At 42.4% G+C, this 14,645-nt stretch overlaps 1 protein-coding gene across 2 annotated transcripts in view; it reads left to right on the forward strand.

Annotated features, from left to right (window-relative positions):
- Positions 1-14,645, forward strand: part of Hk2 (hexokinase 2) — a 198,581-nt gene that overhangs the window by 120,199 nt on the left and 63,737 nt on the right. Inside the window, exon 1 of one of the 2 annotated variants that reach the window (XM_069989069.1) lies at positions 14,022-14,544. The exons of the other annotated variant lie outside the window; for it this stretch is intronic. Coding sequence (XP_069845170.1) covers positions 14,482-14,544 — 63 coding nt within the window. The 5' untranslated portion in view covers positions 14,022-14,481. Of the gene's footprint in view, positions 1-14,021; positions 14,545-14,645 lie in introns of those variants that run through there. 2 annotated transcript variants of the gene reach the window in all.

Here is a 14,645-nt window from a genome sequence, read left to right on the forward strand (position 1 = left end):
CCCTCCCAGAATGATCATTTTGCTGTCCCCAAACTATATATTGATTAATTCATCTTATTTCTTCTAATTTGAATAAACAAAACTTCATCAAATGCCCAGCCCCTATATATCTATCTCTGAGTCTGTTTCTGATTTTTTTTTTACTCTATCTACTGCTCTGGCTTCATGTTTGAAATGCTTTAAATTATATACTATATAATAATAATTATTATTATTATTTCAAAAGGGGTCACAACAATTTCTTAGGCTAGTGTTAGGTAGGTACCAAGACTATATGAAGACTGAATCTTTAACTGTGCCCTAAATAATTCTTTATTTTTCCCAGTGTCAACTACTCCAAACAGGTTGTGATACTTTTAAGGAACACTGGGCTGGAGGTGTCTAGAAACCATATCCTGCATTCAGTTAAGTCTCACATTCAGTAAGACTTAGTGTTCTCTGGGTAAATCACTGAAGCTGGTTCAAATAATAAGGGGTATTGTTTGTATTTTATATATGAAGATAAGAATCTCAACAATTTCACCACAAGAAGCTATATAACAAGACCTCACAGGAAGATCTCTTACTCTCTTTTTCTTTTGATTGCACATCATTTGTGTAATTTAAAAACGCAAGTATACAAAACTCATTTTACAATCATGAATTCATATATATATAAGGCCTATATCAGATGTATTCAGATGCTGGTCTATGACAGTACTGGGAAGGAAAACAGGTACAGGTATCAGGACCAAAAATGTTATAGGAAAAAACGAAAAAGGAATAATTGTTCAAATAGAAGGGTCTTCTGTTGACTGATGAGAAAGTATTGTGTGACTTATATCAATGCTGTTTTAAAAATTAAGTCAAAAAGTAAGACAGTAAATGTTGTATGTGAAATGAGAAATGGGAAGTTATGAGAGAGAGCAAGCCTAAGACAATAGAGGGAAGAGATGTGGGAGAAGACAGATGACTAGAGGAAAACATCGTTTTTAGTATTCCAATATTGTCTCAGTCAGGATTAAATAGATTTTGCTGTGATAACAGATGATCCCCAGTTCAGTGTATTAAAACAAAAAGATGATGTCTTATTTGTACTGTGTCCCTTACAGGTTGTTGAACACTCTGCTCCAAATTGTCATAAATTCAGACTGACAGAGGCTCTGTCTTTGTGCCTCTATAATAGTCGAAGTTCTTCTCCACCACTACCACCTCCTTCTCCTTCTCCTCCCCCTCCTCCTCTTCCTCCTCCTCCTCCTCTTCTTCCTCCCCCCTTCTTCTCCTTCCTTCTCCTTCTCTTCCTCTTCTCACTATTGGGGCTTGAACTCAAGACCTGGCTGCTGTTCTTTTTTTTTTTCACTCAAGGCTGGTGCTCTAGCACTTGAGCCACGCCTCCACTTCTGCATTTCTGGTGGTAATTGGAGATAAGAGTCTCATAGTATTTCCTGTTAGGGTTGGGTTCCAACTAGGATCCTTTGATTCTCAGCTCCTGAGTAGTTAACTTTATAAGCATGAGCCACTTGTGCCTAGCTCAAGTTTAAACTCATTATTTTGTGTGCACTTGCTGAATTTTTGATTGACCAAGTAAGTCATAGTATATATCTAACTTTAATGGGACACAATTACACAATCATACCATGAATTTAGAGGGAGAGGTAGAAATATTTGATGAATCCAATAATGATTACCATAGGTAATGACTATAGCTTATAGGGATGTAGGCCTCAGAATGAATTAAACCAATATTTTTGTGTGTGTGCTGGGCCTGGGCTTGAACTCAGGTCCTGAGTACTGTCCTTGAACATTTTTGCTCAAAGCTAGTGCTCTACCACTTGAACCACTACTAGAGTGTTTTTATGGGTTTTCCTGCCTGAGCTGGTTTTAAACTGTGATATTCAGATCTTAACTTACTGAGTAGTAGTTTAAGCCACCAGTGCCAGGGGAAATTAAACCAACTTTCAAGTCCCCCCCCCCTTTTTTTTTGGTCAGTTCTGGGCACTTTCCCTGAGATTCATTTGCTCAAGGCTAGCACTCGACCACTTCAGCCACAGCATCACTTCTGGCTTTTTCTGTTTATGCAGTACTGAGGAATCGAACCCAGGGCTTCATGCATGCTAGGCAAGCACTCTACCATTAGGCCACATTCCCAGCCCAACTTTCAAGTTTTATAACCTAACTTTGGTATGGTCATATTAACTCGTACATAAGCCAGTGTTCACTGGGGGAAGGGGTGGCTGCATCCTGATGACATCAGTAGTGTGGACTACTGATGTAGTAGACACGAGGGTATTCCCAAGACTTTCCTCAAAGCTGTGCAGTCAGAAATAAACACAGCTATATACTCTGTCTTTGCCCTAGAAATCTGCCTCTTGTAATTAATTTTTTTAGACTGAATAGATACTGGATAAATAGTTATCTCAAGGGAGAAAAAAAAAGAACAAGATGTATTGTTCTGGATGTTTTAGCGGATACTTTAATCTTCACTCCCTGAACTCCATGTCTCTTTGAGATGTCACTGTTGCCAATGGAAGCAGTCAACCCCATATTTTCCCTGATGGCCCAAACCCAACCAGTAGTGGGGCCACACTATCCTCTCCGGCAATATTCAGAAAGTCAATTTTATAAGATTCTCAGATTTACCAATGCGTAAGTGTTCCACGGTCATTTTGAGTGCCAGTCTTTTCTTTCTACAGAAATATACATATTAAATTGAGAATGGTACCCTCACTAGGTTCCAGGGCACTTTGCCTATAATCTATTATCACAAGATCACCCGTTTCTAAATTATCTTCCTGCGTTCCCCCGCAGCAGTCATACAGTAGGCATTGTTGGCTCCCTACCACATTACTTCTTCCTGAAAACCTGATCTTGTTTGTGCTCTGTCCACTGACTAAAGGGATGATGAACTTGTCCTCAGTTCTAGCTTTCACATGACTGAGTTTCTGAGCTGGGTAATTCCTTGTAGAGTTTTTTGTTTATATTTTAGAATATTTAGCAGCTTCTCTACCAATAGCATCTTCCACTCCAATGATAACAAACAAAAATATTTCTAGATATTATCCTATTTTTCCTGGCAAGGAAAACTATCATCTAATTGAGACTCCTTGGTATAAGCTAATTGTGTGTGTATGTGTGTGTGTGTGTGTGTGTGTGTGTGTGTGTGTGTGTGTGTGTGTGTGTGTGTGTGTGTGTGTGTACTGGATCTTGAACTCAGGACCTTGTGCTCTCTCTTGGCTTTTTTTTGCCAAAGGTTGGTTCTCTACCACTTGAGCCATACCTCCACTCCTGGCTTTTCTTTTGTTGGTTGTGGGCTTGAACTCAGGGCCTGGGTGCTGTCCCTGAGCTTTATCACTCAAGATTAGTGCTCTACCACTTTGAGCCATAGCACTACTTCTGGTTTTCTGGGGGTTAATTAGAGCTAAGAGTCTCATGGACTTTCCTGCCTGGGCTGGCTTCAAACTGCTATCCTCAAATCTCAGCTTCCTGAGTAGCTAGTATTATTATTAGTAGCTAGCCACCAGCACCCAGCTACTCCTTTTTGCTGCTTACTTGGAGGTAAGCATCTTTTGGATTTGTCTGCCCAGGTTAGCTTTGAACCATGATCTCAGATCTCAGCTTCCTCAGTAGCTTAAATTACAGTTGTGAGTCACCCATGCCTGGTTAGTTAAATTCATTTTTATTTTTCCTCTTTGGAAGGAGAGATATAATCTTTCTAGGTAACCGATTTAAATATGGTAAATGATGATTTGACTAATAAGATGAAAGAGAGCTGCTGAGAGGCTTCAGGAAATATCTCCCCACTCCTAAACAAAACATCCAGGATGAGATATTTCCTTTCTTTTTCTCTGGATCTCATTGTTTGTGGATGAAATGTAGATGCTCTGCAGACACTTGCCACCAGTTTGAAGATAAAGGCATCTCAGGGAGTGAGGTAGAGCCAAGAGATTCTCAGAGAGAAGTAGGGCCAGAGTCCTGACGCACCAGAGTGGCACCTGGCCCACTGCTGGGCAGCTTTTTATTTAAAACAACAAATATCCTTATTGTTGGAAGCATGGTATTCTGTTACTTGCATCTGAAACCATCCTAACTGAAGTCATCAAGAGAGCATAGCACACAGAGAGGCTCTGTCAGTCTGCCTGAGCTGCCTGGCTCATGCCTGCTGGAACAGTGCTTTATTAATTAGAAGCAACACATTTCCCATCATTGAAGTGACAGGAGGTTAGGAAGTTTACTTGGGTTTTTAGAAAGTTTACAAAAGGAAAACTAAGCTCTTGCTAGCCAGAGGATAGGGATGAGGCAACTTCAGAGATAAGAACCAGGTGCTTCTGGACCAGAGATACAAGAATCAGAGACAGACAAACAGGGCAAACTGATGCTGAGGAGCTGAAGGAGACAAGTTAGGTGCTAGAACTGACACAGATTCCACTGAGCTGAAGCCCAAACACCCAGAAACATGCTAGGTCTCTGTTTTTCACCTTGACAGCACACTGGTCCCGCCAGAGGCCCCAGTTCCAAATAGCCTGATATAATTGGACTGGGGTGCTATCTAGGCATTGGTTTTTAAAATTTTCAAATTCAATTTTTTGGTGGATTCAGTGTCTTTAATCCTAATTCCATGTCTATTGTTCTTCCTTTATACCAGTAGCTTCTTTTCTCAGTTGAATTCCAGTTTGGGGTGAATAGATATACTTGCATCTGGTGAAGACTGCATGACTGCATCAGACACCTGTCTCCCAGGCACCTAATTCCTCTACCTAGACCACAGTGTATGAATAGACACAGTTATATTAATTTTGTCTTCAATTCATTTTTATTTATCAACAATGGCTTTCCATTCTACTGTTCTATATCTGCTTCTTTCACAAACTGCATCATGAAGATCATTCATGATCTTACTCTAAGTAAGAGCTTCTTAGTAATTTCATTGTGGAGAAATGTCCCCATCTATTGAGCCAGTTTCCCCATGATAGAATTTTAGTTGGTTCCAATTGTTCTATGGCAAATGACCCTTCAGTAAAGGTCCTTATACAGTATGAGTATTGTAGCTGTAAGACATATATATATATATATATATATATATATATATATGTATATCTATGTATATAGATATACATAGATATACATATATACATATATGTATATGTATACATATATACATATGTATATATGTATATGTATACATATATACATATGTATATCTATATATACATAGATATACATATTTATATAGGCAGTATATATACATTGCTGGAGAGTTTTCAATTGATCTCAGGAAACTGTTCTCCAACCAACAGTGATAACAATAGTGAACAACAACAACAAAATGCCTAGGGACATTACCTGTGCACGAAACTCAGGAGACCAGAATAAGAAGAGAGTATTAAAAGTGTTTCAGGAGCCTGGTGCCAGTGGCTAATACCTGTAATCCTAGCTACTCAGGAGGCTGAGATCTGAGGATCGTGGTTCAAAGCCAGCCCAGATAGGGAAGTCTGTGAGACTTGCATCTACAATTAACCACCAGAAAACCAGAAGTGGTGTTGTGGCTCAAGTGGTAGAGTGCTAGCCTTGAGCTGCAGAACTGAGGGACAGCTCCCAGACCCAAAGTTCAAGCCCTACGACTGACAAAAAAAAAAAAGTGTTCAGGATTTTCATTTTCTCGTGGGGTACTCTGATCACTCTGGATTGTGCCTCTTGGCATGGTGAACTGTATTAACAGTATTTGGTTTTTGCCAAAGTGATGGGCAAAAATCTTCATTGTGTGTCAGTATGGTTTAAATTTGCATTTTTAAAGTATATTGTGGCACACATTTGTAATCTTAACACTCCAGAGGCTGAGGCAGGAGGATTGCAGAGTTCAACACCAACCTCACCTAATATCCATAACCTGTCTCAAAAAAAGATTGTCACTGTTGTAGGTGATGTTAATCATCATCTCATACATCAACTAGCTATTTGTTTATTTCCTCTATATTCTCTGTGTCCTTCCCAAGGTTTGGATATGTTTTTTCTTAGTCATTTAAAGAAGCTCTTTATAAAGGAGGAGAATTAGTTTTGTATCTGGCATGTTTTTGTCTAGGTTGTCTTTCAATTTTGCATAAGAGGGGCTTTCTATGAATCTTTTATGACATTCAGATTTTCAGTTTTGCTCAGAAATGCCTTCACCTCTGTTCACATAAAAAAGCAATTGAACAAGCTTCCTCCATGGTCTGTAGAAAAGTTTTCAGTAGTCTTTTTCTCTTTCCGCATGAATATTACAATTAACCTGCTTATTCTTTTTTTTCTTTTTTTTTATTGTGAAAATACTGTACAGAGGGGTTACAATTACATGGGCAAGATAATGAGTACATTTCTTATCAAGCATTGTAGCCTCCTCCTTTGTTTCCCCTTCCCATCCCTTCTCATCCCTTCCCATTCTTCCCCCGCCCCCCAAACCTCCTCCCCCCCACCAAAGTTTTAAAGTTCATTTTCAACATAACGACTTGTACATCTCATTGTTGCAATGGGTCCACCTGTATCCCTATTTAAACGATTTGTTTTTTCCCTCCCCTCCACAAATTGTACCGACATCAAATACAGTGATAGCAGGGGTTATACCATGGGGGAGGAACATACAAAGCAACAACAAAAAATAATCTTATAAATGTGTTAGAAACAATCACATGAAAGAAAAAAAACATTTGAATACATATCTTAGGGTTCATTTCCTTAACATCAACTTATCTGACCTTTTCTGCTTGTCTCAGACATATACTAGTTATTGTAAATAAGGGAAACCATGGGACCTATGTTTCTTTGGAACCTGCTTATTCTTAAAAAGTCCATTGCTTTTAGGTATTTTGCATTTAAATTTTACAGATTAAACTAAGAGGAAGTAAAAACTCATAAAATACTGTGAGACCTTCCTACTTACTCTACTTTTCTGGTTTCCTTGAATAGTTCAAGTTCCCAGGAATTCTGTCTTTTTGTTCATTACTCGAATGGAAGAAAAGCAGCTACTAGAGTGTGTTGTTAATTTGGCATTAGCTTTCCAAATGATCTTAGCATAATGGATGTCTATAGACAGGAAGGGAGAGGAACCCTGGGAACTGTTGGCGTAAATGAAAAGGAGTATGATGTCATTGATATTGTTAAGACTTGTCCAGCAACAGTAATAATAATAACAAAAAAGACTAAAGATAGGGGTGGGGTGGGGGTGGGAAGGGATAGTGGCAGAAAAACAAAGGAGTGGGTAACAATGTTCAACAAGAATTGTACCCATTACCTTACTCATGTAACTGTAACCCCTTTGTACAGCATCTTTACAATTAAAAAAAGACTAAAGTTTTATTGTTGCTTATAAATTCTCATCACCATTCCCTGTGCCAACGGCTTCTACTTCTTGGTGCACCCTGTCCCACAGCGCAGTTGAGGCTGAGAATCACTGTCTGGAGAGTTCTGTCTCTCCTTTCCCTTCACGATCACCCACTTATTAAATCCTAGTTAGGCCATCGCTTCTATTTGTCTCACTTCTTTCAGTGCCTGCCTGTCCTTCTGCCATGACTCTGATAGGAGCCTTTGGCATCTTTTCTCAGAAATCTTGTCCCATTCCCTTACCAGTCTGTGGTCCATACTGCTTTTGGCTCAGCTGTTCTGTCTGTAGTGACTGATGGGATTCTGTTGTCTCTCTTGCAGTTGAGTACTTCTAATAGCCCACCCTTCTTCCTCCTGCTCAGCCTGCCATTCCCCTTTAAGATCATTGTCCTTCCATTTGGGACAACTCTGTCTTTTCCACATCCCTGAGCCCTTACATTTATTAGTCTTTGTATCTGGACTTCTTTTTTTCTTTTCCAGTCTCTGAATTCTTATGAATCAGGCATCTAGGGAACTGATATTCAGACTCTGGTATGTAACACCTAAAGGCTTTGTGCATTCCATCTTATGATCTCCATTTTGCAGATGAGGAAATTGGGGCCTAGAAAAGTCCCAGATCACTTAGGTTCCTATGTTAACCTCTTGTGCCGCCAAACTTTTCTTTTTATTTATTTTTTTGGCGGTTGTGGGGCTTGAACTCTGGGCCTGGGCACTTGTCCCTCAGCTCTTCAGCTCAAGGCGAGCGCTCTACCACTTGAGCTACAGCGCCACTTCCTTTTTTTTTTTTTTTTCCGCCAAGCTTTTCTTAATAGCCCTCTGCCCATCAGAATGAGAGGGTCAGACAAGTAGTCCTCAAACGTGGGATGACCTTGGAGAGGGCTCTCTGGCATTATTTCACAATGGCATGCATCTATGGACAGTGCTGGGTTACAGCTTATATATGGAGAGCACAAACTACCCAGCTCCATGTCAACTAATTTATAGTTTCTCTAAGGTCAATTTGTCCACTGACTTTTTCCTCCTAATTTAACTATCATTGAGCACAGATAACTATTTCCCAATCCTTTTGATGTGTTTTGTATTTCGGAAAGCCAATTGGACAAAAGTCATTTTAAACTTTGCAATAGTAGCATATTCAGTGACTGTGGGGGGTATGTGTGTCTATTTGTCAAGCTTTCAGTGTTCCTAGTCCCTTTGAACATCTTTCTTATATTTTAGAACTTGACTTCAGCCAGGCCCTGGAGACTTAAAGCCTGTAATCCTAGCTACTCAGGAGGCTGGGATCTGAGGATCACAGTTCAAAGATGGCCAGGGCAGGAAAGGCTGTGAAACCCTTATCTCCAATAAACCACCAGAAAAACAGAAGTGGTGCTGTGGCTCAAGTGGTAGAGCACTAGTCTTGAGCTGAAGAACTGAGGGATAGCGCTCAGGCCCAGAGTTCAAGCCCTATGACTGACAAAAACCAAACCAAACCAAAATCAAAACCAAAAAAACTACACTTCATTATGACTCCTGAATCCCTGGCCCATTTTTCCAGCTTCCCATGCATCTAGGGAATGGTCATGTAATTCAAGCACTACTAACCAGCCTCAAAATGTCAGTTTAGAAGTAAGTACCAAAAAGGAGGAGGAGCTATACAGAATTCCTTCTATCATGAATGCTATGAAGGGCTAAAAATCTGGCTTAGTGATAGAGTGTTTGCTTAGCATGCATGAAGCCTTGAGTTCAAATCAGTACCACATAAACAGAAAAAACCAGAAGTGGCTCTGTGGCTTAAGTGGTAGAGTGCTAGCCTTGAGCAAAAGAAGCTCAGTGACAGTGTCCAGGCCCCAAGTTCAAGTCTCTGAACTGGCAAAATAAAAAAGAAGAAGAAGAAGAAAAATAAGAGACAGACATTCAGCTCCCAAGGGTGGCTCTGTCCTATGTTTAGCATCAGGAATGTGGCAGAGATGCTAGGCCAAGGGTCATAGAAATAGCCTCTTCACTGGGAGAGTTGGATGGTATAACTCTGGCATCTCTCTTGGCTGGTTCTAAGCCTGCTTCTCTGACCCTCTTGAAGATCTAGTAAGGGACTCTAATTTTTTTGTTGTTGTTATTGTTGGCTATGCGGTTTGAACTCTGGGCCTGAGTGTTATCTGTGAGTGTTTTTGCTTAAGGTTAGAGCTCTACCACTTTGAACTACAGCTCTACTTCTGGTTTTCTGGTGGTGAATTGAAGATGAGTCTCCCAAGAAGCCAGCCCTGGCTGGTTTCAAACCATGATCCTCAGAACTCAGCCTCCTGAGTAGCTAGGATTACAGGTATGAGCCGGTGTCACTGGGCTTTATTTATTTATTTTTTTGTCAGTCCTGGAGCTTGAACTCAGGCCTTGGCACTGTTTTTGAGCCTGTCTGTGCTCAAGGCTACCACTCTACCATTTGAGCCACAGCACCACTTCCTGTCTTTTTCTGTTTATGTAGTACCGAGGAACCAAACTCAGGGCTTCATGCATGCTAGTCAAGCGCTCTACCACTAATTCACATTCCCAGCCTGGGCTTTAATATTTTTAAAAATATAATTTTAGTTTTATTCTTAAGATATTGTACAGAAGGATTCCCATTTCAAGTCAGGTAATGAATACATTTTGTTTATTGGACAATGTCACCTGGACTTAATTTGTTTTTGATAAATTCCTTTTCTGCTTGAACTAGCTTGAAAATGTTGTTTGCACTTGACAGAATTTGTGTATGTGTGTGTGTGTGTGTGTGTGTGTAATGGTTTCTAGTTATGTTTTTTAAACTGCTTTAAAAGGCATTCTGTCCCAATTCCTCAAATATATAAATAATTGGACTATAAACACTAGATCATTAGGGCACAATATTAAAGAGAACAAGGATGCAAGGAGTTATGAGTATGTATATCCAGGCCAGGTCCAACCTGAGTCTTTCCCTGCCCCCGCCCCACCCCACTTTGGTGGTAGTGGGGTTTGAATCAGGGCCTCATGCTTGCTAGGCTAATGCTCTAACACTCAAGCCATGCCTCTAGAATTACTTTTTGTAGCTAGTATTAAAGGTGAGGGCCACTCTTTCCAGCCCAACCTCAATCTTAAAATTCTCTACATAACCTATTTATAATATATTGAATCTTAACTTCTAAAAATCCTAATAGAGGTCTTTGTGCAAAGTATTGCTTTCTCAAGACAGTTTCCTGAAGCCAGAGGCCAGGATTTAGATCAGAGTATTGGCTAGTATGTACCAGCTATTGTCAGATAGGAAAGCTGGCAATCCCATCAGTCCAAACACCGTGGATGGCCACTGGCCTGTGGCTCTCGCTCTTCCTTCTCCAAAACTCTACCATAAATAAAGACACAGATGCTGGCTTTGTAAGGGTAGACCTTTCTTAATATTTATTTTACATGTTAGAGTTTTATCTTTGACTAAGCAGTTAATCATTTAGGGGGCAAAAACCATATGCTTCTTTCTGTGTTTCTCACAGCACCAAAGGACTGTTCTGAACATTGTAAAGGTTTAATAATTATTTGTTGATTGATTTCTCTCTTGGGTGGTGGAGTGAAAATTGTGTGGTTGTCTGGTCACACTTCAACATCTGTGCTTATGAATGTATACTAGGGAAGAGAAGGAAGAGGGAAAAGGAGGGAGAGCTGAGAATCGGTAAATAATAAACTTGAAGTATGAGGATTGTTGTGTGTGTGTGTGTGTGTGTGTGTGTGTGTGTGTGTGTGTGTGTGTGTGTGTGTGTGTGTGTGTGTGTGTGTACTGAGGCTTGAACTTGGAGCCTGGGTGCTGTCCCTAAGCTTTTTTTGCTCAAGGCTGGAGCTCTATACCATTTGAGCTATAACTCCACTCTCAGCTTTTTGGTAATGAATTAGAGACAAGAGTAGGGTGCTGGTGGCTCATGCCTGTAATCCTAGCTACTCAGGGGGCCGAGATCTGAGGATTGCAGTTCAAAGCCAGCTGGAGCAGGAAAGCCCAAGAGACTCTAATCTCCAATTAACCATCAGAAAACTGGAAGTGGGGCTGTGGCTCAAGTGGTAGAGTGCTCTCCTTGAGCTGCAGAGCTCAGGAACAGCACCCAGGCCCAGAGTTCAAGCCCCACAACTGAACAAAAAAGAGATAAGCATCTCACAAACTTTCTTGCCCAGGTTGGCTTTGAACCATGGTCTCCAGATTGCAGCCTTCTGAGTAGTTAGGGTTCTAAGCATAAGCCACTGGCATATGGCTTCAAAGTATCAACTTTATGAGCTGGAGTAGAGGAAGGCAGAGACCTCAAAGCTTTAGTAGTAGTTATCAGATATTTGAATTTTAAGATTAAAAACCACCAGGTATGTAATCCCAGCTTTAAGTGACGTGGAGATTAGGAAGAAAGTGGTTGGAGGCCAGCCTAGGGAAAAGCTTATGCGCCATTTCAACCAACAGATGGGAAGTGGTGGTATGTACCTATGAACCTAGCTATGCAGAAAGCTGCAGATGATGGAGATCTAGGCCAGCTCTGTCAGCAATACTACTACTACTACTACTACTACTACTACTGATGACAATGATGATTACAATAATAAAACTCCAAACAAACTCCAAACTGCAAGGCTCTGTCTAAAAAATAATCTAAAAAGAAAACGAAGCTTGGGGTTGGCTTAGGTGGTAGAGTGCCTTCTACTCAGCTAGTTCAAGGCCCTGACTTAAAAAAAAAACATTAGTTTTGAGCCAAGGATACACAATTTGTTTTATATTTTATTTATTTTGGTGGTACTAGAGTTTCAACTCAGGACCTTATTTGGAATAAATTATAAACACATACCACCACAGCTTAAGATAGGGTTTACCTAACGTTTTGTGCATGTTAGCCTAGAACCACAATCCTCTGGATGTCTGCCTGCTGTGCAGTTGGGATTATAGGCATGAGCCACTGTGCCTGGCTGTGTTTGGTTGATCATTTAAACAAGTCATCTTAGCTTCCAAGTGAAGACATTGTGAAGGTTGAAAGGGGAAGTAGGCAAGAATGGAAGCAAGATAATATGGCATTGGCTCTGGTGGCTTGGATAGGAAGTGTCTAGGGACATGGAGAGGGTCAGAGTGTGATAGATTACATTGACTGCTTTGTGTATGGATTGACTGAATGTGAATGTGAGTGGCAGGAAGGAAGCATGGATGACTTAAGGTGCCTGGTGATGAAAGCTGCTGAGATGATTGGGAAAGGAAAAGATTTGAAAAGAAAGGTTGAGTTCATTGTTGCATATGTGGAGGTGACATATGACAGTCAGGAGCAAGTCTGGAGTGCTGGGAGAGGTCCTTTCTTGTAGGTGTACTTTTGTGAGTCACCTGCGTGCACATGATATAACAGTCATGAGGCTGGGAGGGATCTCCGGGAGAAGATGTAACCAGATCAGAGAAGAGGGTAGAAGGCAGGTCTGGACTACTCTAGTACTTTTCAGTAGAGAAAATGGGCTCCAGGAAGCAAAGTTAGTAGGAAACCGACCGAGTGAAGCAACTGGAGCAGACTGGGCAAGGAAGGCGTGTCCAGAGGATATGACCAACTGTCCCCAGCATCCCTGAGGGGTGGAGTAAGATGAGGGCAGAGAGATATGCAACATGTAGGTCAGATGGTGACTAGGACTAAAGTAGTTTGGATCCAATCCTAAGTGGATGCAGGAAAGGAGGGGTGAGGACTTGTAATTTGGCAAGGGTTCAGAGCTTTTCAAGTATGCTGAGAGGTTGGATCATGGATTTTTTAAAAAAATTGTTTTCATAGTCACCTGTGTTATTTTCCAAGTGTTAAGTATTTCTACAAGAATATCCTCCATACACATTTCAGATACCATGCAGCAGAGCATATTTTCCCTCCACTGTGATCTCTTCAACTTGACCAGCACCAATCTCATGTCTGCTAAGATGAGTTTTGGCCAGCTCTTTTTATGTTTATTTGAAGGCTGGTGCCAGGCATTAACCTAGGGATCTCCTCCTTTTCCGAATTCAAGAGCCAGCCCATCCGTTTAACGACTTTTACTATCCCTCCTACAGCTACAGGTGAAGCCCCTTTACTGCCTTTTACTTTCACGGAGAGGCAGAGTAGGAGGAAGAGAATAGGGTCTTAATGTAAGACAAGTGATCCTTTCCTCATCTGCAAATCTCTTATCAGTACTGCGTCTCAGTTTCTTCATCTGTGCAACGGGGTTAGTAACACACACAACCCACCCTGTGGTTCGTTGGGCTAGCTTTTGTAAGTGCACTGACGCGTTAAGTCACAATAGGTGCAAACCCGGATGCTTTAGAAGTGTGCCCACGTAGTGGAACCCCTTCACGAGATCCCCACACACCAGACCGTGTCTTTCTCCGCACAAGGGCGTAGGGCGGTCGAGTCACTTGTCTTTCCAGTCGCTCCACATCTCCTGGGTCGCCGATCACGCGCCCCCCACCCATCCAGATTCTGACGCAGCGGTGGCTCATGCGCCTTTGAGTCCGAAGCTTTTGCCACGGAACACACGTCCCATCCCAGGCTCCCGGCCCCACCCCCGGCCCCGGGCTTGCCTCTCCGAAGTCTGGCTCCAGTGTCGAAGCGGCCGCGCCCGCGGGCCGTGCGCGCTGATTGGCTGTGCCGCTCCAGCGGGCGGTCCGTCGGCACACACACCCTCTCTGCGCAGCCAATGGGCGCGCGCGCGTCACTGACCGGGCGGCCCTCGAGCCGGCAGCCCCTCAATAAGCCACATTGTTGCGCCAAACTCCGGCGCTGGAGTTCTAGGCCACCGCTAGCAGCCCCGCGTTACCTAGCGAAGAGAAACCGGCTGGAGCATCGTTCGAACGACCCTGAGAAGTCCGATCGTCCCAGTGGAGCTGGGCTGCGATTCTTGTTAAGTTGAGCCGCAGTGACCCTGTGGCTGAAGTTAGCGCCCTGACGCTGAGGAAGCCGGACACGTCGCCCGGAGTGATATTTGAGCGCCTTTTAGCTGTGGTGGCTCCACAAATCTCCTTCTGGAGACCCGAAGAACCCCAGTGGGCGAGCTATTGCCGTTAGCTTTCTTTTGTGTGGCTTCTGGACTCTTCGCTCCCTGCCAGGCAGCGGAGCCCCGGTACAAAGCGGTTGTACCACGCCAACCTATTTTCTCCACCAGCGCTCGCGCCTCAGTTTCCCCCCTACTTGGCCAGGTGTAAGTCGCGGCAAGATGATTGCCTCGCACATGATCGCCTGCTTGTTCACGGAACTCAACCGTAACCAAGTGCAGAAGGTAAGGCGGCGCCGGCGGGGGAGATTGGCTAGCTGCGTGGTCTCCGGGAATCTCCGGATCCTGAGGCTGTGTGTGTGTGTGTGGGGAAACCCGCTTCCTCT

Source organism: Dipodomys merriami, unplaced genomic scaffold (genome assembly GCF_024711535.1).
Source record: "Dipodomys merriami isolate MVZ:Mamm:240054 unplaced genomic scaffold, mDipMer1.0.p SCAF_37, whole genome shotgun sequence".
NCBI lineage: Eukaryota > Metazoa > Chordata > Mammalia > Rodentia > Heteromyidae > Dipodomys > Dipodomys merriami.